The sequence below is a fragment of the Hevea brasiliensis genome, chromosome 10, assembly GCF_030052815.1.
Source record: "Hevea brasiliensis isolate MT/VB/25A 57/8 chromosome 10, ASM3005281v1, whole genome shotgun sequence".
NCBI lineage: Eukaryota > Viridiplantae > Streptophyta > Magnoliopsida > Malpighiales > Euphorbiaceae > Hevea > Hevea brasiliensis.
Genome location: NC_079502.1, coordinates 4,943,059 through 4,969,795, shown reverse-complemented (window position 1 = coordinate 4,969,795; position 26,737 = coordinate 4,943,059). Strand labels below are relative to the sequence as shown.

General features: G+C 33.5%; 5 protein-coding genes across 9 annotated transcripts; 2 read left to right on the top strand and 3 right to left on the bottom strand.

The window, feature by feature from the left end:
- Positions 1 to 267: 267 nt before the first annotated feature.
- LOC110631614 (glucan endo-1,3-beta-glucosidase-like) lies at positions 268 to 1,608 on the bottom strand. The gene is made up of 2 exons (XM_021779499.2): positions 1,500 to 1,608; positions 268 to 1,285 (listed from the first exon to the last, which is right to left on the bottom strand). Exons 1-2 carry the CDS (start codon positions 1,582 to 1,584, stop codon positions 324 to 326), a joined length of 1,047 nt encoding a protein of 348 aa, XP_021635191.2. The 5' UTR covers positions 1,585 to 1,608; the 3' UTR covers positions 268 to 323.
- A 1,087-nt stretch (positions 1,609 to 2,695) lies between these two features.
- LOC110631654 (uncharacterized) lies at positions 2,696 to 5,644 on the bottom strand. The gene is made up of 5 exons (XM_058128788.1): positions 4,949 to 5,644; positions 4,710 to 4,856; positions 4,172 to 4,342; positions 3,875 to 4,033; positions 2,696 to 3,253 (listed from the first exon to the last, which is right to left on the bottom strand). Exons 1-5 carry the CDS (start codon positions 5,072 to 5,074, stop codon positions 2,804 to 2,806), a joined length of 1,053 nt encoding a protein of 350 aa, XP_057984771.1. The 5' UTR covers positions 5,075 to 5,644; the 3' UTR covers positions 2,696 to 2,803.
- Positions 5,645 to 6,687: 1,043 nt separating this feature from the next.
- On the top strand, positions 6,688 to 9,917 carry LOC110631658 (probable nucleoredoxin 1). The gene is made up of 4 exons (XM_021779567.2): positions 6,688 to 6,970; positions 7,832 to 8,311; positions 8,414 to 8,893; positions 9,036 to 9,917. Exons 1-4 carry the CDS (start codon positions 6,878 to 6,880, stop codon positions 9,708 to 9,710), a joined length of 1,728 nt encoding a protein of 575 aa, XP_021635259.2. The 5' UTR covers positions 6,688 to 6,877; the 3' UTR covers positions 9,711 to 9,917.
- Positions 9,918 to 12,258: 2,341 nt separating this feature from the next.
- Positions 12,259 to 13,600, top strand: LOC110631652 (uncharacterized; the record flags this gene model as incomplete). Its single annotated transcript, XM_058128985.1, has 2 exons — positions 12,259 to 12,408; positions 13,043 to 13,600. Coding segments are annotated over 2 exons (471 nt in total), but the record flags the coding sequence as incomplete, so codon positions are not given.
- A 691-nt stretch (positions 13,601 to 14,291) lies between these two features.
- On the bottom strand, positions 14,292 to 21,027 carry LOC110631643 (pantothenate kinase 1). 5 transcript variants are annotated; one of them, XM_021779554.2, is made up of 11 exons: positions 20,663 to 21,027; positions 20,164 to 20,373; positions 19,241 to 19,287; positions 18,633 to 18,749; positions 17,259 to 17,378; positions 17,056 to 17,150; positions 16,875 to 16,968; positions 16,591 to 16,722; positions 15,313 to 15,425; positions 14,732 to 14,831; positions 14,292 to 14,629 (listed from the first exon to the last, which is right to left on the bottom strand). In XM_021779554.2, exons 1-11 carry the CDS (start codon positions 20,748 to 20,750, stop codon positions 14,609 to 14,611), a joined length of 1,137 nt encoding a protein of 378 aa, XP_021635246.2. In that variant the 5' UTR covers positions 20,751 to 21,027; the 3' UTR covers positions 14,292 to 14,608. The 5 variants fall into 5 exon arrangements, with proteins under 5 accessions (XP_021635246.2, XP_021635245.2, XP_021635244.2 ...); XM_021779553.2 differs by having other exon boundaries at positions 14,292 to 14,624; XM_021779552.2 differs by having other exon boundaries at positions 14,292 to 14,831; positions 20,663 to 20,780; positions 20,839 to 21,026.
- Between the last annotated feature and the right edge of the window lie 5,710 nt (positions 21,028 to 26,737).

Genomic DNA, 26,737 nt, shown 5'->3' with positions numbered 1-26,737 from the left:
AAATAATATGATTTTTTTTTTTAAATTATCACTTGAGTGTATGAAGACTCCATATTTATATTTTTTTAATTAATTATGTGCACATACTCAGGTGTATAAGCCTTCATATTTGTAGGTAGATGAATAAGAGAAGGGATGTTTTTTTAGCATATTAAAATTTTAAAAATTAATTGTAAACTTCTAAAGATTTAGTTTATATTAAGAAGTAGTATATTAAATACTTAAAAAAAAATTACATTATAAAATTAGAAAAATGAAACTTGTGAGTAAAAGTGCACATATAGTAGATATACCTAATAATTTACTTGTATAACATAAAATTATCAGCTGAAACTGAGATCATAAACCTTGTTCCCATCAAGCCCAAAAATGCCAAAATGTTTCTCATAATCCTCACCATTTTTCCCATTCTCATCATAAACACTAAACAAGTATGCCTCCATCCCCTCCCTAGGCCTTTTTGGGGTTCCAACATCATTTACCACCCTTCTCACCACCTCCTTATTATACGCCAATGCATTCTCCACACTTGCCGCTTCACCACCAGCCGTCGGCCACCCTGTCTCCGTCACAACCACCTTAATTCCTGAAAACCTTTCTCTCTCCATAGCATACACTAATGCATCAACACTCGCATCCAAAAGATTTCTGTATTCTAATGCACCATCCTGCATTGGATTTCTGCTTTTGAACAAGGCATAGTCTAGTTCTACATGTTTCAAATTATTTACGTAGCTAATGTAAGGATACGCATTCACCATGAAAGGTGATCTACTATCATATAGAAATTGCAAGAGAGGAACTATAACCGATTCAAGGTAAGGATCGAACATTCCTGATGATGGAGGATATGAACTAGATAGCACAGAAGCAGCTTGAGGTGAAGATAACTTGATACTATTTCCTAGATTTAGAATCTCTAGTGCATGATAAAGATTCAACAAGGCAGGGACTACGTAGGGAGTGAAGAACGGATCTTTGAGAAACACTTCATTGCCAACCGCAATGTACTTCACTTGGGTGGCTGGAATGTAGGCGAAGATATTGGACTGTAGCCATTGAGCAGAGGTATCTGCATTGCCATTGGCAAGGGATGGGAGACTTTCATTCGGGACGCCAACCATGAGGCTGATTCCAGTGCCGGAAAAGGACAGTAGTGTTTCAGGATCAGCATCGAAAATGCGAACGTCATTGATGCCATTGGACTTGAGAAGGTTAACAACGGTCGATGGTGGTGGGAGGTTGCTCGCTACACGTCCATAGCATATTCCAACAGGTGCACCAACTGTAAATATTATCATAGTCACATAAGGAAGATTAAAATCATATGAACACTTAAATCTATGAATTTAGATTAAAATTTGTAAAAAATTAAGAATTTTTTTTTATTTAGACTTGATTTACTGTAAATCTATATATTAAATACATGAATCCAATATATTTATATCTTGTGCACTAAGTTTATATAAAAATTTTTAGAAGAAAAGAGCTTTTGTTACCTATTGAATTGGGAAGAATGATGAAGAGGAGGGAAGCCGGTGGAAACAGATAGAGAAAGAAGAAATGTTGAATCCACATGAGCATGGTTGTTATTTTGAAATCTAAATCTGAGATGTACCCAGATTTTAAATGGAGTGAAGATTTATATATATTATGTGATAAAATAGAAGGTATAGAGTAAGTTGAAAATAGAAGGTGATTGGATATATATGGCTTTAAATTAATTAAAATATTAATTATATGTATTGGGTTTAATTTTGGTCTGGAGTTGGAGGTGTGCTTTCTCTCATAAAATGATTTCCAAATCCATTAGAATCATGATACGTGTGTTCCCAGTAGACACATGTTCTAAAGAATTTCATTTTTTGTCAAAGTTTATTCCTGCTTGTCATTTGCCACTTGAGACAATTGAGCCATCCTCTTCATTAAATTGGCGACACGTGGCGATTTTTGGGCTCCGTTGGGTAGGGGCTAGACTGTTTGGGCTTTTTTATTAATAGTTAGCAGTCTTGAAATGCAATTTTGGCGGAAGTTGCAATCAAAGTGTTAACTCATTGGCGTCAAGGCCAGCTCCTCTCGTCTCAAGGATGAATAACAGAAGCCACAACAACTACAGAGAGTTAATTTACAATGGCACCATCATCTTTCTAGCAGATTTTTTTTGTCCATTTCTAAAAATGGTATTATCTAATATATATTTTTTTAACTAAGTATTATCTAAAATAACTATAATTGCTGTATCAAGATGCCTCCAACAGGGTTTTGTTCTTCGTCCCATGTATGAGGAGGCCGCGTATTTGAGTTTGACACATGGTTTGATTACCAAGAGGTCATATGAATGGATTCTAATCTTACAGCGGTAAGCAAAAGTGTTGGCTGCCATCCATTTGGGACCGCAAGCAACTGGGTATTTACTTAGGTGATCCTGCTCTAGACATTTGGATGCCTTATGTTCAAGCATATTTAAGGAACTTAAATGCCTTAACAATATTCTTATAGCATAGCAAACGCAACATTAAAGGAGAAACCGGGATTGACCAATGACTTTGTGAAAGCCATATGCAAATGCAGCAATAGAATAGCTGAAAGTATCAGTGTTCTCAATTGATATGAGCAGTGTGCTTGCTTTAACAGTTATATCAGCTGATTTCAAACAGGGCTTACAGTTAATTGATACAACCTAACAGTTGAAGAGTGGTGAAAAAGAACAAAGATCATTAGCTAGATATAGATGTTTGATGAATATTGCTATCCAGTTCCAATATTACAAAAGAATACAGAACAAAACTAACAATTAATTAGATCATTCAGCACTCAACAATCTTCTGTGATGCTTCTTTGCATTTCTCCTATGCGGCGCCCATCTCTCTTTAATATCAGATGACTTGTCATTTCCTTGTTCATCGTATAAGTCCTGAGATGTTTCAGATCCTTTGGACCCTGCGGTACTGAAATCTCCCCTGATTTTGGCGGCTTCAGCAAGCAGATCATTTACAATCATTTCAGTGGTCCTAGAGGTGATTCCTATTAGATACCAGGAGATGGGTGGTGGTGGAACTAGTGCTGGCTGGATTAACTGCTCCAAGCTCAGCTTTGATCCTATTCTTCGTTTGCCTCCTGGACACGAATAATAGTCTGCCCATGTTTTAGGTTTCAATGGATGAAAGAGACCGTCATCAATGAACACAAGTTCTGCTCTCCAGCATCCTTCAAATTTTTTCATGAAACCACTTTTCACTTGCTTGAATTTCATCTGTCAAGCAAATCATTAGTTATGGCAGAATCATCAATCTGCTAGAATGAATTTTTCTGTGTTTAACACAACCAAGGTGATATAAAGTAAATTTACCAATATACGACCTCTGAATAAGACTTGGAGCCACAAAACTCAGGAGCAATGGTAAAAGATGAAGACAGGATGAAAAATAAAATATGGATGAGGTAATGTACAATGTAATAAAAGATACTCAAACCAATATGACTAGAAATAGGAGTGTTATAAGGCTATGGAGAGAGCTATGTTCCTAATTTCTGGAAATGAACTCCAAAAGAATAAATGGATCAGAGAATTTATTGCCAGCAAGGTAGCCAAAATGCACCCGATATAAAAGGTACAAACCAAAACCAATATAATAAACTTCCAATTCGCACACAGCCCCTGCTTTCCTATAACACACCCTTGCCTCTGAGCACTGAAATCATTAAGACCAGATCTGCCTCTTATGTTTAAGAAATTCTATGAACATATGAGGCTGATATAATAGGCAATGAAGAGAAAAAAAATAAGCTTTCCTCAGTGAGCAGAGTTAAACACATGCTTCATATTATTTGTAGCAAGAACAACAATAGTGTAAAGAGAAATGCGAATCCTTACCGTCAGATCTTCTCTGTTCTGGTTGACTAAAACATGAACTGAAATGGTCCCAGACCACCAAAGAAATTTCCATACAGCTGATTGTTCCACTTCAACCACCTGCCTTGGACCCTCATCAAGCAGAACTTTCCTGGATATTACTTTTTTTTTCCCCTCAAATCAAAATAAAATTTTGATGAAATGCTTAAAATTTCAAATAAATAGTCACAAGAATAACTATTGTGAAAAATAAAACAAATAACAAACAACTAAAAATAGAAACTTTTTTGACTACCTAATAATTTTTCTAGGGAATCACTTTGCTAATTGAAAAGAAAGAATAGAGAATGAGAAATTCAATTTTACCTTGATGTTTTTGAAAACTCTTCTATTGTCAGGGTCAGTCATTGTATCATACACTGCAGCTGGAGGCAACCCAACATTAACTTTCACATTAAGGTTGCACAGAGAAACTTTTGGTACACTGACCTGCCAAGATAACATCAACTCCAAGTATATTGCGACTCAATCAACCCTAGGAGATAAGATGCAACATATTTTCCAGCCTATTCTTTTTCCCTCAATCCTGTGATCTGGGAATTATTATCATATATAACAATGTAATATGCATCGCACTCCATCTCACATCTGAATGTGGAAATAATGAAAAATGAAATGGTGTATGCAGTGAGAAGAAAGTGTCTGAAAGTCCTTCAAGATTATCATGATCCATCCAAAAAGTTTCAAAGTGCTTTTTCTCTTACTATTGATTTATATTTCAAGCCAATTATCACCAGTTCTAAGAAAATAAAGTCTGTACAAAATGGCATATTTTCTTTGCTTCACTCTCCCATACCTTTATCTCTGGAGGCTGATCAACCCATGAAGGATTTTCTCTCCAACTTCTTAATTGCCTCTCAAGATCAATCCTCAAAGTGGCAGATGATCCTTCTTCCTTCCTTACTGAGGTTGCTTCCTCTTTATCTTTTACTAATTTCCTGAGCTGCGTATGTAACAAAAATTGAATTTCACCTTTCTCCTCTAACTCCTCGATTCAATATTTCATTGTACAATCCTACAATAAAAATGACTAACCTTTAAACAATTTCGAAGCTTGTTTGGTAGCTGCACAAGAAATGATGGATCAATTGCCTTGTGTCTTCCATTTCTCATGCTACTGGGAGCACCCACACTTCTCCTTTTCACATCTGTCTCACCCATTAAAGTCTGAAATGAATGCAAAATGGGAGTTTATTTGATTTTGTTCTCTCTCTCTCTTTTATGTTGTGCTAGAAGTAGATTTGTTGTTGAACTATACTACTCAAATTTCCAAAATTTTCTGCTAAAGTGCAGAAGGATGTATTATAGAGGACAGAAAATACATTAGATACTCAGAACATATTCAAGATTGACTTGTATAATTAAATTAGTGAGAACAATCAAGGGAAGAACTATGAGTGAAAAGGACCAATTGAATTGCAGAATAACAAAATCTCCATTGAGTAGCAGAAAAATAATAGAGTTTTCAAGTGCATTTTGGTAAGTGAAACAAAAAACTTATGGGAATATACCTACTGCTCAATCTACTATTATAACAATCAACTACCCAGTTAAAAAATTTCATAAAATAACTGTCTGACACAAACATGTAAGGGACTCTAATCAAATTATAGTCTCTTCAATTTCAAAGTCAAGCAAGCAATTGAACACTAAAAATCCTCAATTACATAGCAGCGAAACCCAGAAAGCAAGAATTAGAATAACAGCAGAAATTTAATAATGCTGAGAGAATGGATTCACTTACAGATGGGATCTAAAACCAAAAGAATAACCTTTAAACTGTGGAATCTTCAACCTCCTTCCTTCCTTTCCCTTGACGCCAATGACATTAATTCTTTGATTGCAACTTCCACCAAAATTGCTTTTCAAGACTTCTAACTATCAATAAAAAAGCCCAAACAGTCCAGGCCCTAAACAACAGAGCCCAAAAATCGCTACTCGTCGCCAATTTTATGAAGAGGACGGCTCAATTGTGTCAAGTGGCAAATGACAAGCAGCGATTAACTTTTGACAAAAAAGGAAATTCTTGAGATCATGCGTCTGATGGGAACGCACGTATCATGATCCTAGTGGAATTGGAAATCATTTTATGAGAGAAAGGCACACCTCCATCTCCAAACCAAAATCAAACCCAATGCATATAATTAATATTTTAATTAATTTGAAGCTACGTATATCTAATCGCCTTCCATTTTCAACGTTAACTTTCATATTAATTATATTTAATTAATATTTATTTAATTATACTTTTTTTATTTAATATTTTTTTAATTTTTTAATATTTCATTAAATATCTCAAAATTAATAAAATAATTTAAAATTATATTATAAAAATTAAAATTTTAAATATATTATACATAACATGAGCATTTAGCTAATTAAACTTTTCAAAAACTTATCATGCAGCATTCTAAAAAGATATAACATGGAGCATTTAAAAATCTTGCCATCTTTTCTTTCTATTTATTTAATAATTTTTTAAGATAATATATTTAATAAATTTTAATTTACTTTAATATTATTATTTCAGTTTAATATTATTATTTCTTTAATTATATAAATTATTAAAAAATTTAAGAAATAAAAAATTTAATTTACATAAAAGTAATTAAAAAAATAAAATATGAGTAATTACCAACAAATTTAACACATTATTTAATTTTTATATATAAATATTAAAAAATATAAAAATTGAAATTATTATTAACAAATAAAAAAAAAAAGAAATTAAGTAAATAGATATAAAAGGAGCGAACGAAGGACAAGGTTGGAAGCAACGGAAGTCGTTGAGGCTTGTCAACCAAATCCAGACACGGAGTTTTCACGCAGAGCTCTAATTGGCCAACCTTTCTTCTTGGCGAAGTTAAAAAAATCCTTATATATGCATGGCTTCACCTTCAGCCAAACTAGCTCTAACAATTTTCATTATACTTCTAATCACTCCAACCCTCACTACTCACTGCAATGGCAGACGTGGCTAACGGCAATTCTCATGATTTTGCCTCTCTACTTTCTTCTTCTGAGAGGGATTACCTGATTCGGAACAACGGTGATCATGTCAGTTGATTCACCCTTTCATTCTTTTTGTCTGATTGATTATTGCTGTCGGTATTGTTTGGAAAGAGATACCCTTTTAGTTTCTACTCGACTTTGTTTTTGTTGGGTTTGTTTCTGTTACGTGAGATTACTTGCCTGAAGAGTGTTTTTTCATTTTTGTAAGAGGTGATTAATGGGTTTCTTTATAATGATTTTCTGTGAAAACAGAAGCAATCTTTTCAATTATTTACTGTTTGATTGATTTGGGTTCTTATCGGTGTCGAAAACTTTAGTCCAACTTACTAAATTCAGAATTTTATTGATTAGAAAGAAGGGGTTTGGTTTTAGTTCTACTTGTTGTTCGATGTTTTAGGACGATGGCTATTTGAGGGGTGACTTGATCATTGATAGTTGGAACGTTCGATTATTTCTAGCCACGGATATAACATTCAAAGTGGAATTGGGAAATTTTGAACTGGAGAGTTTGGACGTTGAACGCTAGGTGGTTTTCTCAACTGTGTAATGCATTGGGGACTGTGCTTAGAATTCAGATGGTGTCTTTGAAAACCTGTACTAGAGTTCAAAGTGATTATACATCATTTTGAGTAAAAATTATGTGTAAAGTTATAGCATTTGTTTAATCATTCTATCAGTTTAAGCATTAATTGGTTTTCATGGAGATGGGCTCAGTTTTCCTAGGATTAAACCATCTTTTTTTTTTTTTTTTTAGGTTGGTTTCATAATTTGCCCTGATTTTATTTGACCAGTGAATGCATATCTTGCATTTAAGCAGCAAAATAGTTTAATTGATGTGGCTTTAGTTCGTGTTGCTGGGATGACTAGGATTACTGAGGAGTCATTCATCAAATTCTGCTTTTGCAGGTTAAGATTGACAGCTTGAAGGGGAAGAAGCTGGGTTTATATTTTTCAGCATCATGGTGTGGCCCATGTCAGCGATTCACCCCAATTTTGGTGGAGGCTTACAATGAACTTGCTCCAAAAGGTGACTTTGAGATTGTTTTTATCTCAGCTGATGAAGATGATGAATCATTCAAAACATATTTTTCAAAGATGCCATGGCTTGCAATCCCGTTCTCTGATTCAGAGATACGCAATCGCTTGGATGAGCTATTCAAGGTGCAGGGAATACCCTGCCTTGTGATCCTTGACGAAAATGGTAAAGCTTCATGTGAAAGTGGTGTGGAAATCATTCGGGAGTATGGAGTTGAAGGTTATCCTTTTACACCAGAAAAAATCAAAGAACTAAAAGAGCAAGAAGAATCAGCCAGGAGGGATCAATCTTTGAGATCTATCTTGGTCTTCCGTTCTCGTGACTACGTAATTTCACCTGATGGAAAGAAGGTTAGCTCAAGGATGTTATTTGAAATCCTTTTATTTATGTAGATGGTTTGATATCTGTTAGTTTTCAGCTGAGGTGATTTTGTTTTTCCTTTTATGTGTTAGGTACCTGTCTCTGAACTTGAAGGGAAGACAGTAGGCCTGTATTTCTCTTTGTCTTCATACAAATCATGTGATGATTTTATTCCAAAGCTTGCTGAAGTTTATGAGAAATTAAAAGCAAAGGGAGAGGACTTTGAGGTTGTGCTCATTTCACTTGATGATGATGAAGAAGCTTTCCAGCTGTCCTTCAGAAACATGCCTTGGTTAGCAATTCCTTTCAAGGACAAGTGCTGCGGGAAGTTGGTCCGGTATTTTGAGCTCTCAACTCTTCCCACTCTGGTTGTTATTGGACCAGATGGAAAAACTCTCCATTCTAATGTTGCTGAAGCCATTGAAGAACATGGAATTCAGGCATACCCATTCACCCCCGAAAAGTTTGCGAAGCTTGCAGAGATGGAGAAAGCAAGAGAAGCTGCCCAAACCCTGGAATCGGTTTTGGTTTCTGGGGGCCAGAATTTTGTCATTGGGAAAGATGGAGCAAAGGTAAAGTCCTACTTTTTAAATGCCAACTGTATACAAGCACCATCAAATAAATCTCCTTTAATTTTTTGCCCCACATAGTTTGGGGTTCTCAATTTCCAGCTTTTGTTCTGTGGCTAATGATGCCATCCATCTTCTATTTCAGATTCTGGTGTCTGATCTAGTAGGGAAGAATATCCTCCTTTATTTCTCAGCACATTGGTGCCCTCCATGTCGAGCCTTTCTGCCTAAACTCATTAAGGCATACCATGAGATTAAGGCAAAAGATGATGCATTTGAAGTGATTTTCATCTCCAGTGATGGGGACCAAGCCTCTTTTGATAAATTCTTTTCAGAGATGCCATGGTTGGCACTTCCCTTTGGAGATGAGAGGAAGGCATCTTTGAATCACAAATTCAAGGTTCAAGGTATACCTATGCTCGTAGCTCTTGGACCAACTGGGCGAACTATCACAAAAGAAGCCAGAATGCTTGTTATGGTTCATGGTGCTGATGCTTATCCCTTCACTGATGAGCATTTGAAGGAGGTAGAAGCAAAATATGAGGAGATGGCAAAGGGGTGGCCTGAGAAGATAAAGCACGCACTTCATGAGGAACATGAGTTAATACCTTCTCGTCGAACATTTTATAATTGTGATGGTTGTGGTGAAGAAGGAAATATCTGGTCCTTCTACTGCGAAGAGTGTGACTTTGATCTTCATCCAAAATGTGCTCTGAAAGAAGGTGAGGAAACTAAAGATGATGGAAAGGAGGATGAAAAGGATGAAGCAAAACCTGGAGAAGGATGGGACTGTGATGGGGAGGTCTGTTACAAAGCCTGAGAAATCAGGGTTTTAATGCCTTCAGCTGAGATCAACAGATTAATTAATCTATACGTATTAAAGTGTGTCTTTTCTTTTCCTTGTTTTCTTTTTATTGTATTATCATCTTTGAGAGACACCTCAGTTCATATGCTTGGAGGTATCCCCTGAAGATTTAATTATGTGTATTATGTTCCTATCAATGAAATCATTTGCATTGAAAATTCATGTCCTTCTTCCTCTTCTATATCAAAGCACTAGTATTAGGCCAAGATTATTGTTTTATATATATATATTCATTAAGTTATTGCTTCATATGGGGCTAAATTATTTATGCAATTTTTTTTCTTTTTTTTCATTTTTGTTTATAGACAGATTTGGGAAAATAAAAGATTAAAAGTTAAGGAATCAAATATGTGAAAAAGAAACAAAGATAAGAAATCAAGCATGGTCTTGAGATTTAATAGGTTGTTTAGTTTGATCATTTACTTTTAATTTTTGAATTAAAATATAATTTTTAATTTATAAGTAAATTTATTAAAATGATTAAAAAAGTTGTGATATTTTCAAATAGTTGTGATTTTTGGTCCACATAAACTGGTGGGAACTTCTGCACTTGACACTGGACACAGTTTTTTAGGCGTTGCTTTGCCTGGCCACCCTCTGGATTATCAAGAAGAAATAGGGCTTCAATAAGGAAAGGAAGGAAGGAGGTTGAAGATTCCACAGTTTAAAGGATATTCTTTTGGTTTTAGATCCCATCTGTAAGTGAATCCATTCTCTCAGCATCATTAAATTTCTGCTGTTATTCTAATTCTTGCTTTCTGGGTTTTGCTGCTATGTAATTGAGGATTTTTGGTGTTCAATTGCTTGCTTGACTTAGAAATTGAAGACTCTATAATTTGATTAGAGTCCCTTACATATTTTTGCCAGACAGTTATTTTATGAAATTTTTTAACTGGGTAGTTGATTCTTATAATAGTAGATTGAGCTGTAGGTATATTCCCACAAGTTTATTGTTTCACTTACCAAAATGCACTTGAAAACTTTACTTATTTTTCTGCTACTCAATGGAGATTTTGTTATTCTGCAATTCAATTGGTCCTTTTAACTCATAGTTCTGCCCTTGATTGTTCTCACTAATTTAATTATACAAGTCAATCTTGAATATGTTCTGATTATCTAATGTATTTTCTGTCCTCTACAATAATACATCCTTCTGCACTCTGGCAGAAAATTTTGGAAATTTGAGTAGTATAGTTCAACAACAAATCTACTTCTGGTAAAACATAAGAGAGAGAGAGAGAGAAAGAACAAAATCAAATAAGCTCCCATTTTGCATTCATTTGAGACTTTAATGGGTGAAAATCAAATAAGCTCCCATTTTGCATTCATTTCAGACTTTAATTTGTAAGACAGATGTGGAAAGGACAAGTGTGGGTGCTCCCAGTAGCATGAGAAATGGAAGACACAAGGCAATTGATCCATCATTTCTTGTGCAGCTACCAAACAAGCTTCAAAATTGTTTAAAGGTTAGTCATTTTTATTGTAGTACTGTACAATAAAATATTGAATCTAGGAGTTAGAGGAGAAAGGTGAAATTTAATTTTTGTTACAGTGACAGCTCAGGAAATTAGTAAAAGATAAAGAGCAAGCAACCTCAGTAAGGAAGGAAGAAGGATCATCTGCCACTTTGAGGATTGATCTTGAGAGGCAATTACAAAGTTGGAGAGAAAATCCTACATGGGTTGATCAGCCTCCAGATATAAAGGTATGGGAGAGTTAAGCAAAGAAAATATGCTGTTTTGTACAGACTTGATTTTCTTAGAACTGGTGATAATTGGCTTGAAATATAAATCAATAGTAAGAGAAAAAGCACTTTGAAACTTTTTGGATGGATCATGATAATCTTGAAGGACTTTCAGACACTTTCTTCTCAGTACATACACCATTTCATTTTTCATTATTTGCACATTCTGATGTGAGATGGAGTGTGATGCATATTTACATTGTTATATATGATAATAATTCCCAGATCACAGGATTGAGGGAAAAAGAATAGGCTGGAAAATATGTTGCATCTTATCTCCTAGGGTTGATTGAGTCGCAATATACTTGGAGTTGATGTTATCTTGGCAGGTCAGTGTACCAAAAGGTTCTCTATGCAACCTGAATGTGAAAGTTAATGTTGGGTTGCCTCCAGCTGCAGTGTATGATACTGTGACTGACCCTGACAATAGGATAGTCTTCAAAAACATCAAGGTAAAATTGAAATTTTCATTCTCTATTCCTTCTTTTCAATTTAACCCAAAATTGTTTAGAGTGGAGAAAGCGAATCCATATAGCCGACCCCAAATTTTTGGGATAAAAGCTTTGTTGAGTTGAGTTGAGTTGAGTATTCTTTCTTTTCAATTAGCAAAGTGATTCCTTAGAAAAATTATTAGATAGTCAAAAAAGATTCTATTTTTAGTTGTTTGTAATTTGTTTTATTTTTCACAATAGTTATTCTTGTGACTATTTATTTGAAATTTTAAGCATTTATCAAAATTTTATTTTTATTTGAGGGGAAAAAAGAAAAGTAATATCCAGGAAAGTTCTGCTTGATGAGGGTCCAAGGCAGGTGGTTGAAGTGGAACAATCAGCTGTATGGAAATTTCTTTGGTGGTCTGGGACCATTTCAGTTCATGTTTTAGTCGACCAGAACAGAGAAGATCTTACGGTAAGGATTCGCATTTCTCTTTACACTATTGCTGTTGTTGCTACAAATAATATGAAGCATGTGTTTAATTCTGCTCACTGAGGAAAGCTTTTTTTTTTTTCTTCCTCTTCATTTTCTATTATATCAGCCTCATATGTTCATAGAATTTCTTAAGCATAAGAAGCAGATCTGGTCTTAATGATTTCAGTGCTGAGAGACAAGGGTGTGTTGTAGGAAAGCAGAGGCTGGGTGCAAATTGGAAGTTTATTATATTGGTTTTGGTTTGTACCTGTTATATTGGGTGCATTTTGGCTACCTTGCTGGCAATAAATTCTCTGATTCATTTATTCTTTTGGAGTTCATTTCCAGAAATTTGGCTGGCTGAACATACCTCTCTCCATGGCCTTATAATGCTTCTATTTCTAGTCATATTGGGTTAGAGTATCTTTTATTACATTGTACATTGCCTCATCGATATTTGATTTTTCATCCTAACTTCATCTTTTACCATTGCTTCTGAGTTTTGTGGCTCCAAGTCTTATTCAGGGGTCATATATTGGTAAATTTACTTTATATCGCCTTGGTTATGTTAAGCACCGAAAAATTCAATGTAGCAGATTGGTGATTCTTCCATAACTGATGATTTGCTTGACAGATGAAATTCAAGCAAGCGAAGACTGGTTTCATCAAAAAATTTGAAGGATGCTGGAGAGCAGAACTTGTGTTCATTGATGAAGGTCTCTGCCATCCATTGAAACCTAAAACATGGGCAGACTACTATTCATGTCCAGGAGGCAAAGGAAGAATAGGATCAAAGCTGAGCTTGGAGCAGTTAATCCAGCCAGCACTAGTTCCACCACCACCCATTTCCTGGTATCTAATAGGAATCACCTCTAGGACCACTGAAATGATTGTAAATGATCTGCTTGCTGAAGCTGCCAGAATCGGGGGAGATTTCAGTACTGCAGGGTCCTAAGGATCTAAAACATCTCAGGACTTATACGATGAACAAGGAAATGACAAGTCATCTGATATTAAAGAGAGATGGGCGCAGCATAGGAGAAATATAAAGAAGCATCACAGAAGATTGTTGACTGCTGAATGATCTAATTAATTGTTAGTTTTGTTCTGTATTCTTTTGTAATATTGGAACTGGATAGCAATATTCATCAAACATCTATATCTATCTAAAGATCGTTGTTCTTTTTCACCACTCTTCAACTTTTAGGTTGTATCAATTAACTGTAAGCCATGTTTGAAATCAGCTGATATAACTGCTAGAGCAAGTGCACTGCTCATATCAATTGAGGAACACTGATACTTTCAGTTGTTCTATTGCTGTATTTGCATATGGCTTTCACGAAGTCATTGGTCAATCCCTCTTTATTCTTTAATGTTGCGTTTGCTATGTGATAAGAATATTGTAAAGCATTTAAGTTCCTTAAATATGCTTGAACATAAGGCATCCAAATGTCTAGAGCAGGATCACCCAAGTTAATACCAAGTTGCTTGCGGTCCCAAATGGATGGCAGCCAACACTTTTGCTTACCGCTGTAAGATTAGAATCCATTCAGATAACCTTTTGGTAATAAGACCATGTGTCAAACTCAAATACATGGCCTCCTCATACATGGGACGAAGAACAAAATCCCGTTGGAGGCATCTTGGTACAGCACTTATAGTTATTTTGCTCCTGGGCAGTGAGACACAAAGTCTTTCAATAACCAGCCATAATCTGACGAGATTTTCTCCATACTCAAGTGCATCTGACCTCAGTATATGGACATAATAATGTTTTTAGATTGGTATATTACCTATTGAACACTGCAGATAAAATTGGGAATCGTAGGAGTTGAAGTTTATAATTGAATGTGAAAAGACATCCAATGATGGAAGAAACCGGATTAACTAAACAATTGAGTTACAGGATTTATTTGAATCTACAGAATATGGTTGTGAATTACAACAAAATCTAGACACATGTTATACAAGCAATCAGGTAAAGTAAAAAAGGTTTATTTGGACTCCTCAATATCTCTTTTATGCTTCCCCTGATACTTAACGGTATCAGTCTTATGATCTTTCTGATATAAATTATTAGTCCTGTCATGTTTCAACTATGGTACACATTCTACAAATTTTTCTAACCTGCACATGGTGCTCTGGCTACCAGCAATTTCTCACTCATGCCCAAGTGCAAGAAAGAAAGGCACTGCCCAAGTTAAGCTGCATAAACACTGCACTGTATACTTTCATTATCATTAAAATCCCCATTTAGTGGGTTATAATTTGGATCTGCAGTGTATGATGCACTGACAGGCAGTTGCATGGATTGATTACATACCAAATCATCAATGCTGTGCTTTGCATAGCTCACATATGCACCTAGAGCTCCCAGAAATCCTTCATGCTGTAAAAACATTGCTTTTGCCTCCCCTTTAGACCTTTGTAAATTCAAAGGAAAAAGAAAATGGTTAAAGCATATCTTAGAAGATATCTGAGACGAAAGCCATGAGAGTAGCTAGCAAAGAACATATATATATATATATATGAAAATGAAACAAACTCACAGGTGAAAGGAATGCATGGAAACTTCAGGATGCTTTCATGATATTTCATTTTTCATTCACTATGATTGGTACTTGATTTTCCATTTTAACTTTTCATTTACCATTATTCGTGGCGCCTTTATTTCCCAAGTTGTTTTCTATTAGTAGTTTTCATTTCTTAACTTTTAGTATCAACTCCATCAACAACGATACTGATGGGTACTAATAATACAGATAATGGAAGGCACTCTAAGATCCACCTGAACTTCTCTACAGCTCGACATTGCTCTCTGCCAAAACATGCAAAGAAACTTCCCAAAGAACTATATTTTACAATTTAGATGTCAACACAAGGAATGCAGTGCCAGAAAATTACCAGAAATGAACTGCAACAGAAATTGTGTCCATGGTATAAGGTTGGCCCCGTATGAAAAATCCTCCAAAAAATATCCTCTTGAGCCCAAATCGGAGTGCATTCAAGTAAGAGATCTGGAAGCACCGAAGAAGAGAGATAAAAAAAATTTTTTAAAAAAAAAGCTATGAGAAACAGTATGCAAGAAGGTATGAACCAAACTTTTCATTGACTAATGCTCTGAGAGAAAGACAGTAACAGATTAAGGATCACTTTATAAAGCAAAATATGCACAATGGAAAATCTTAGACTAAAACAAAAGAAGCAGGAAAAGAAATATTGACATGGGACCACTTGTTAGGGATGATTTTTTTTTATTCTGAGTCTCTTAGGTTCAACATATATGCAACTACCACTTGTTAGGGAATTTAGGACTACACATTTTATAAAGAATTTTTAAAAAATGGTTCATTTGGGTAAATTTTCAGTATTTTAACTATTTAGGGTAGTTTTGATACCTGACTTTGTTATTAAGGTTAGGGTTATTTTTACTATACCTATATTAGCATATATAGACCTCTTCTAATGTTAGGTGGTAACTTGAATGATTAAACTTGAAATTGAAATTTAGAGTAGTGTTGCATTTTCTATTTGTGTTTTCGAGTGTCTTTCCATGGTTCTATTTCAAGTATATGTAATGATCAAGACCAGAAACACAAAAAGAACAGACCAATTTGTTCTCTCTTCAGCAACCGATCAACACAGAACAGTAAAATAAATCATTATGGAACCAAAATTTTTGAATCCATTTAAGAGAGAGAGGGAGAGAGGGAGGGAGGCAGGAGGAGGCAACCTTAATATGGTGCATCTAAAACACAGGAAAAGGAAATGTCAAGTTGCAATTTCGATTTGGCTTCCAGCCCTGAACTATTCTATATGTCCAATTGTCCATCTCAAGGTGATGTCCACACCATTAAAGAAAATGGGGTCAATTTTTAAAATTAACTTCCGACATTATGCACAACAAAAAGGAATCTAGAAACAAAAGAATTGGCCAAGATGGTTTGAATCAAACTTTTCTAATGAAACACATTATACAGATGAAAAAAGCACCAAAATGACTAGGATAGGCAACCTAGTTCCAGTATACATGGTAGGGCAAAAAGGTTTTCTTTATATCTTTATAGAATATTAATGTCAACAATGAATTAACATTTTCCCAGAAAGAGCTCAGAAGACCAGGCTTGCTAACATAAATATTCAATCTATTGTATAGAAAAGACCTGTCCTGCTGACACTTACTTGTCCAATATTATTTGAAATCATCCTAAGAAGAGATCGGGCGACATCTTCAGGTTTGTAATCTTCAAGCTCTTTATTGTCAGAAACAGCCTTCCCAAAGCTGGAAGCAATAGTTGTTGATAAAAGGCCAATCTGTCGTATAATAAATACATGATGCAGTTAAGCATTATAAGATGGGAAACAACAAGGAAAGCAGGAGATTGTTGTAATCCTGAGCAAACACATCAAAATGATGAACAAAAGTATATGAATCAGCAACAACTCATCATCCCAAAAGTTAATACCTTTGAATAATCCATTCCACCGTAGATGTCGCCGACAAGCATGTCTATCACTCGGTTATTTCCCTGATGACTTAGCTCCAACAACTCATCAAAACTAAGAAAAAATTTACATCCCTCAATGAGAAACTGCACACTGAGGGAATATTAAATTGGACAAAGGAGAGGGAAAGAATCAATTTACCTTTTGCATTTTGTTAATAACCTTCCCAAACCCCAAAACGTGCCACCTCCAACATTTGTTCCACTAACTCTCTCAAATTTGCCATCTCCATCCACCTATATAACCACAAGCCTGAACATATATTAAAATATGAAAAGGATGAAAGTTTAGATATACAAAATAAATCATTGTGAATGAAACTAATCTAATCTGATAAAGAGTACCTTTATCATGCTAACACCAGATCCTATATTCACAAGTAGGTATGGGTACAGATCATTTTGGTCAATCTGCACAAATTCCTTCTGACCATCTATGTATGTATAAGCTTCGTGATGAACTGCCTACTCAAAGAACAATCCCGATATAGGTTACACATTTTTAAGATAAACTAAAAAATACTGAGACTCGTTTTTCTAGAAAATTGACAATAAAAAATTAAAGGGTTCGTTTGGATAGATGTGCATTTAAAATGAAAGTGGATTTGAATTTATGTTTCAAGTGGAGAATCATATGTAAAAAAGAACAATATTAATATCAAATTCAAATACCCCTTCATTTCAAATCATCATCTAATAAATGAATAGTAACAAAAATTAAAATGCTATGATAGTGCCATATGCATGTAGTACAGAACAAGTATAGTACACCATCCTCCCACCTGCAACACACACACGCAAAAAGAAAAGTTTTCTTTTGCTTGAAGAGGGAAGGCAAGGTGGGGACGTAGTTATACACACAAAATTTCCAACACCAACTGTAGCTGTGTCATACTATTACTATACCAACGGTAGCTGTGTCATACTATTACTATCCTCATTAACTATTCTTTTAGATGAATGGATTACAAAAGAGAAACAAGAATCAGAAATTTTGGACCTTTTTTATGATGAATATATGAACAATAATTTAAAAATATTACTTTCTTTACCTTCTTTGAAAGATAAGAACCTAGAACAGGATCCATTACAAATATTCTCATAAATAAAAAGTATTTCCTAAGAGATATGGATTTGACAACTCTTATGCTAGGAATAACTATCTTATCAATTTTTACCAAAATAAAGAATAGACCACCTTATCAAATTGCCACCTAATGTATAATGTGACTTGAAGATTAGTCTTCCAATGGTTCAACAGCATTCTGGAACTGCATGTATTAATGATATTCAAATCATACCAAATGTTTCTGAAGATTAGATACATTGTTCAATTAAAAAATTGATTCAATGCTCAATTGTGAGTCAAATACTCCCTGCGCAACTAATAAACAGAAATACCCATAGTGCAGAGGAGAAATGTAAGCAAAAAAAAAAAACTGTATTCTTGTTTTTTGCAGAAAAAAGAACTACAGAAGAAATGCATAGTCTACAAAATTTTATCAACAAAAACAGAAATCTCATTTACAAAACAACTTTTCTAGAAAATTGCATGCAGGCTACATATATTGATGTTCATATTCAATTGAAGTTAACAAGAAACATAAGGATCAAGATAGACAAGGGACAGGAAACCCTGTCACCCCAAGATGACTTCAAAATTTTCAAAGTAAATTTACCAATTTGCTCATGCCAAATGTTTGTGGCTTAAGATCTCACCTTAAGCAAAAAATTTGCTCCTGCCACAAGACAATCCATTTCATCTTCCTTGTCAAGATCAATCCCAAGGTTTTCTTTGAAAAGTTCAGTAAATTTGTATGCCCCACCACCTGTGGCCTTCTCATAAATAATAATTAATTAAACGATTTGCATACATTAAAAGTCCATACTATATGCACAAAAATGTTTACATAAAATAACTGTGCTAACACACAAAATACTAAACAATTTTCCAAATTTCATATTCATTTTACTAATAGATCTCAAATAGCTAAAGATACTTTTGACTAACATTTTCTGAAATACTTTGTCGCTAGTTTGGCATGGTATTTAGTTTGAATATGGCATACAATGAAACAAGGAATTGAAAGGCCAATGATCACACTGAGAATCGAGAAGGAAAACAGAGCTTGTAGATAGAGCAAATATTGGAACAAACAAACAGTTAAAAAAAAAAAAAAAAAAAAAAAAAAAAAAAAACGTTTGTTCATCAATTAATTTTTGTTTATATTATGACAAGAAGGCCTAGCTTCTAAATAAGACACAGCATCTAGTCTTTCAGCTTCTTCAAAAATCAGAGTTTGACAACACCCAAAAGTTACCCATACCTTAATGAAGTTCTTGTTCTTCCCAGGATTTTCATGATGCTGGAAACCTGAATTCATCTTCATTTATAAGCAAATGAATAGCAGCAGCCAAAAGAATACACATAAAAGTGTGCACGTGAAATTACTCTATTAAGTAATAGCCACAAAATGAGTTATCCGCCAAGTTATTGCAAGTAATTTTTTTATTAAAGCCTGAAATAATTCTTAAAATTAACTTTCGTTTAATAAGAGGGTACACTTTTCCAAAGACTTAGTGCAGTATATATATTGACAAAAATGCATTTACATATAATGGGTCCTCCTGCCAATTCCTAATACCCCTAAAAATGTCACAAACTACTTTGGAAATATATTTTCTTTTTCCCATTTGAAAATCCACCCTTTTTTGGTAGCTCCAGAAATGCTGGTACTCCCATTGTTGTATAAAAATTACGTTTGCAGATCCAAAAGCAACCAAACCAAAGTGCTAGCTTATTAGGCTGAATTTAAGAAGCTCATTTGCCAACTAATCCCAAGCTTAGAAGTAAGGCCGATGATATAGCCATGCATAACCAACAGTATTCTCAGCTATATTAGTAAATTAGAAATCTAGAAACCTGAAGCAGATCCAATGGATGCATCGTTCTACAAAACCAGCAAATTTGATCTCATTAACAAAGTGGGCCTGACCAGTGCACATATAACAAACTTGAAAAGATTGGTTGAGCCTAAATCAAGATCAGATTCAGCTTCTTGAATTCCACACAAACTCTACCAAGCTGAGGTAGAGTTATTCGCAGCCCAAAAGAAACTACTGAAAAACCATCTTGTATGAAGTATAAAGCAAACCAATAATGGATCCAAATATGTTGACAATTTGACATCTGCTAGAAAATATCATCCAGATTCGCAATAAATAAAAAACTCATAAACAAAATACTTACCACCAAGGTGAAGTTTCTTGGAACTAATGAACTCCAAGCAATCATTGATTTTGCTTGTCTCAAACTTTGCAAAATGGAGCCTTCCCTGAAGAATAGGATGCTTGCAATTACCGTTGGAAAATCCAAGGGTATCATTTGCAGAGCTCTCCTGCTCACGGTCAATACAATTATCTCTACTTATTGAGAAATAAACCACCTTGATCAGAGATCCTACAAGCAAGAGCTTGTTATCATAGCGGACAAACCACAAGTCTAATGATCATTTAGCTAGAGTATCATGCATTTTCACTTCACTTAAATGCTTCTCCTCATATTCCAACTACTGAATTAAAAAAAAAAAAAAAGATAGAGAAGAAAGGAATGTGACAAGTAATTGATTGTTGAAGGAACCCAAATTCCATGCAATAAAGAACTCGAGTTAAAGAGTAAGCAAAAGTGAATTAAACTTGAATTAAAGGAAAAAAAATTATATCAGAGGTAATAGAAGCTACAAGATCACCTCCAATATCGAGGGCCAAATGAGATGTTTGACCAAGGGATTGGGTGGGCTCTGAATTCCCTTCAATTTCATTGTGTCTTAGATCCATTTTCCTCTATCTTTCTGTCAAAAAATTGAACTGTGTCTTCTCAGAGTATTACAGAGAGTTGAAATTAAAATCCAGAAACTGAAACTACCCTTCTCCACGTTTCCATCATCTAATCCATCACTGACCCACTATATAAATGGAGGGTTCTCATCCGCAGAAGACATAGTTTTTGTCAACAGAACAATAATTGCGTGAATTCAATGCTAAAGGAATGAATTATCGACGGAAAAGTGCAATTTTTTGTCCTGCTCTATAAAATTATTTTCTTTCATTTTCCATTGGTTTGTCCTTCACCTTCTCTTCTTTCACTTTCCTTAAATTTATTACCAAGGGGTCCTATTATTATTTTATTTTAAATAAAATATAATTATTTACTTTTTAAAAAAATAAATTTTATTGAAATTTTAATATTTAATTTTAGAAAATAATCATTTTATTTATTTTTAAAACATTATATTAACAATAATGAATTGAATTATTTATTTTAAAAATAAAAATATAATACTATTAGTATTAATATTAATCATATTTATTATATTATTAATAAAAAAATAAAGTATCAATATTTTTATTAATTTAATAAATTTTTTATAAGCTAGTTGTTTTATAAAATACATATTACTTAAAAATAACTATATAAACTATCAATCAAAAAATAACTTATTATTATTATTATTTATTTTAATTTTATTATCATTGTCAATTTGGGTAACAATTGAGAATATGATAATATTCCAAAAATAAAAAAATAAAATGTTATTGACTACTCAGTTAAAAAAATTAAAAGGGAAATGGGCTGGCATTGTTTTGTTGGATGGTAGTTGTTTGACATTATTGAGAAGTATTCTTATATAAGTGGGGCCCGTGATGGCTTTGATATGTGCCAGTTGATCTTTGACAAACAATAGAGTAATGATAGTTGAATTTAACTATAAGATATTATTGTACAGCGTAAGTGTATAAATTATAAAAATTAAAATAAATATATAAAATATTAATATTTATATAACTTATTTTTTTTAATTTTTATTTAATTTTTTTTAATTTTTATTTAATTAGATCCATTCAATTTAAAAATAATACTAAAATAAGAGTTTTATTTATTATAGAAAATATTCATTTATTCTACTGACAAATATTTTTTACACTTAAATTAAAAAAAAATTTCTATTTAAAATCTCATTAAGATTTTAAGTCATAATTTTAATAGATATTAATATTATATTTTTAATTTTTAATAATATGTTTTTTATTATTATTTATATATTGACTTTAAAAAAAAAATTAATTCGTCATTAATATGTCCTGGCTCTCGATTTGGAAGCCTCCCTCAGCTAAATTTTATTCTATAAAAATAAATGTTTAAATTTATGATGCGAAGACTATGCAAGGGTTTGTAACTCAAAACATCTCACATTTCGGATCATATTGTGATTTGGATGATAATATGTTATGCTTATTGAAATCATAATATTCGCCTTAATTTTTTAATTAAATAATAACTCTATTCTATTTTATTTGGATTTTAAATCTCACTCAAATTATTATTTATCCCAAACAAAAATTTTCAATGACTATACTCTTAATTCTAATATAATTTCATTCGATACCTATAAAAGGACATCAATCGGATATGTTTCCTTTTCTCAGCTCATTCACTATTTTTCACATGAGATTAGCTTTTACTAATTAACGAGTGAATATTATACGTGATTACTCAATTTTTTATAAAATTTATTGAATTTTTTAAAAAAATTATTGTAACAAAAAAATTAAAAGTCTTTCGATTAATCTGCTAATTATTTTATAAATAAAATTATTTCGTGTTACCATCAAACCCCTCATCGTTTTCATTAGTAATTTTATTTGTAAAATAGTTAACTAGTTAACAAGTTAAACAAAAAACTTTTAATTTTAGGTTACAATAACTTTTTGAAATAAAATTAAAATTATAGAATTGAAGTTTAGTGAGTTTTATAGAAAAAAAAAAGTTTAAGTTTAATAATTTTTATAAAAACACTCATAAAATTAAATCAGTGATAAGTATCTACTAATGAAGTATGTTCACTTGATGTTATTTCATGCGTTGCAAATTCATACACAAAAGAAACCACCAAACAGCATCAAATAATATGAAAACACTTTATTGTCTAGTTTTAGAGAGAAATTTCTCTCTGTTTGGTCTTTAGCTTTTGGGCACTTGGTCCCTTCCATTTGCTGAGCTGTGACTATCCTCCGCCTCTCTAGGTAGGGGATGGTCTATCCTTGTGTCAAGACTCAATCTATGGGCCGGACTGACACTAGGACCTGCACCGGTATAAAGCCCCTGAGGCCCGTAGTAAGTTTTACTATTCTCAAATTCATAACCAGACCCATAATTTAGGCCCAACATGCATATAAAAATAATTTAAATTAAAATATTATAATTTTATTTCCGGCAAACTTAACCCAATAATTATAAGAAACTCAAATTATATTTATTTATTAACCTTAAGAATTTAATTAACACAATTCCTAATAGGGTCTATACTATTGCTAATACATGCGGAGTTCTATATTTCAAATTTTAAAAAAATAATAAAAAAAATTAAATAACCGACGTTAAACTTGCAAGGAAGAAAGCAGGTTGCTCTGTAAAAGAACTCCTTCTGTAGCCTGGAAAAATAGGTGAATAGGAGTGAGCGTTCGACTCAAAGAGTAAAATACCAATTTTAATTACAATTTCTATAGTTATCTAAAACTAATGCACCCTGTGGAATGAAATGTAACATTATCATAATTTTTATACAAGTCACATCATAACAGTAAAAAGGTAATTTGGAGCACTCACACACCCAGTAATATTCAGATTGTAACACCCATATTTGTATAGCCTGGTATATTTCACTGTTCCAGAGACCGGTGTCGGTCCGGACAATTAAGGGGATTAGAACCATACTTAAGACAACTAGAGAAACCATAAACACCAATAATTAGTGATTTCCAATTAGTTAAGTATAAATAAGAAAAACAGAACATAAGAAGTTAAACGAGCCGAGAGTCACAGCGATGAGTGACCTCCTCGGGAACGACTGCGAAGTCATTTTAAACTCAAATTTCGAACCGTAAAAAGTGACGTTGCTGTCCTTAGGACCCTTATGAACACAGTGGAAAAGAGAAAATCACGAAAAAAAACTGTTAAGCCAGTCAAATAATTAGTTCAGGGAGCCGGAAGAAATATGGAATTATTTGCAAACCGGGATGAACCGGCGAGGGGCAATTTGGTCAATTGACCCTGAGAGCTGACTCTTGACCTAACTGTCAAATAAAATCGGAGAAAAGAAAATTTCAGACTCGAGAATTAAATTAAAGAACTAATAGAAAAATAAAAAAAAAGGAGAAAAATGAAAAAGGTAAAAAGGTGATGACATCATGCATGACCTCATGCATAATGCCATAAATAAATTAATTAATTTAATTAATTAATTAAGTTTTTGTAGTCTTCCATAAACCAAAATAAATAAAAGAAAAAAAAAAATTTTTTACTTCTCCATTCCCGTCACTCCCTCTCTCCCATTTCTCTCTCTCATTTTCTCTTCATTTCCACCATTTTTGAACTTAGAAAGCTTGCTTTTCTCTAGTTTCTTCCCATAAATTTCTTAAACTCCAACTCAAAATCACACTCTTAGACCTAGATACATCACTTGGGAGTAAAAAGGAGAAGAAAAAACTTGAAGAAAAGAAAAGGAAAAAGGGAGTGAAATTGAAGAATTGGAATTCAAGTGAAGGTAAGTAATTTACTTTGAAATTTTGGTTTTGATTCACATGTATTAAGTTAATTTAACTTAGATTTTAATCAAAAAATCAAAGGAAACAATTGTTGGGGGACTTTTAGTGAATTTCAGCCACCCATGGATGTATAAGAATTTGATGTGTTAGAAATGAATTAAAGGTGTTAGTAAACTTACATGAGTGTAGTAGTAAGATGGAAATGCATAAATGTGATTAATTGTAACAATTAAGTGAGTTAGGGTTTGAATGTAAGGGTTTGTGAACCAAATTTTAGAGAAATGTATAAATGATATCTTTGACCAATTGTGGACTGAAAAATGGTCAATAATGACCAAAGGAAATGTATGGGAAGTGTTAGAATGGAAGACAAATTCGTAGGTCAATTGGTCATGCTGCTGGCAGCATGACCAAACCTACTTTGAAGGACCAAAACGGGAATTTTACAAGCCTAATTGATATGCCACCAATTGGAGATCAAAATAGACATAAAATAGCACAATTTTCATTAAGGAACCATGGCCAAAAATTGACTAAAACTTGGTGAACCAATTGACCAAAGTGAAATGAGAGCAGGCTGCCACTGCACCAAACTGACCAAATGAACAGTAACTGTTCATTTGGTCATAATTCGAGCTAGACAGGTCAAATTGACCTGAAATTTTACCAGCAATTAGATAAGATATAGATCTAAAACTTTCATGAAGAACACCAACCCAAATTATGTCATTAACCCATTCAAATTATTGAGCAAAGTTGAGTTACTGTACCTACAAAACTGCAGGATTGCCATTTGAGCAGTAATGTTTGAATGGCTATAACTCTCTCTAGAAAACTCTGATTTAGGTGATTCTTAAACCAATGGAAACCTAAGACATAGTAGAACATTTCATATGGAGAAAGTTAGACCAAATTATGAACTTAACTTGATCAAATTACTGAATAAAGTTGGATCAAAAACCTGCCAGAACCATAGTTGCAGTATGAGCGATTGCGTGAGCGAATCTGTATTTTGGCTATAACTTGAGCTACAAAACTCTGATTGGGGTGATCCAAAAATGAGAATACACTTAAGACAATAAGGAACATTTTCTATGAAGGAAGTTTTGCCAAATTCCAACAGTAGATTGACCAATGGAATAGTGCAACTTTGGAGCACCAAAACCGAAAATTGGCAATTTTGCCAAAATGACTTAAGCTTTGAGAAAATGACCAAAACCAACAAGTTTAGTGACCAAAATGTGGTATGTGGGTGAAGTTGGAATTCTCATACCTATTAAGCCTTAGAAAGTCAACTATTTGACTTGAATAGTGTAGTAAATAGTAACTCGAAACACAAAACTTAAAGAACGTCGAATTTAGCACGTTAGAGCTAGGTAATTGTGAAGCTAAATTTATTTTGGATTTATGTTAAGTTCTAGTACTGAAACATTGTAAAATTGTGTGTTTCAGCTGAAAAGAATATCGGGAAGGAACCCGAGGAACCGAGTCGAGGCTAAGGGACGACTTGCTTGAGGTTTGTGCACAATAAACCCTATTTAAGCATTTTATCCTTGAAAAATTGATTTAGTACGCATTATTAATTTATGAATTTTTGTGTTGCCACTTTGTGATCAAATTGTAACTTTGGAAATTGATTTGATTTTTGTATGCAATATTTGAATGAAATGTTTGAAATGAATTTTTGATTCACACTTAGCATGACAGTTACTTATTATTCCTCCTCCATTTATGGGGTTGAGATCGTTTATTTTCCTCCCTCTCTGACTTGCTAGTTGAGGTTGTAGATCGAATGAGTACTCATTAGCTAGCTAGCCACCTCCCTCATTGATTTCGATTAATGGGGTTGTAGATTGCTTTGTCGTGGTGTACAACGCGGCATTGATCGAAAATTTTGTGTCATGACTTAAGTTGTGTATGACTCTGGCAACACTGTGTTTATGAAATTGTTTGACTAAACTGTGTTTAATGGATTATTTGACAAAATGGTATCATTATGGACTTTGATATTTGCAAAATGTGACTGAGAAACATTTGAATTGTGTTTGGCAATGAATGATTTATTTATTGCATTTTAAATTTTTATTGTGCACCACTGAGTATTTATACTCGTGATGGCTTATTTCTTTGTCATGCAGATAAGAGCAAGGAGAAAGCAGCAGAGTGAGCTGCTGTTAAATCGAGGACTACTCTGATCATTTTGTACGGGTATTATTTTA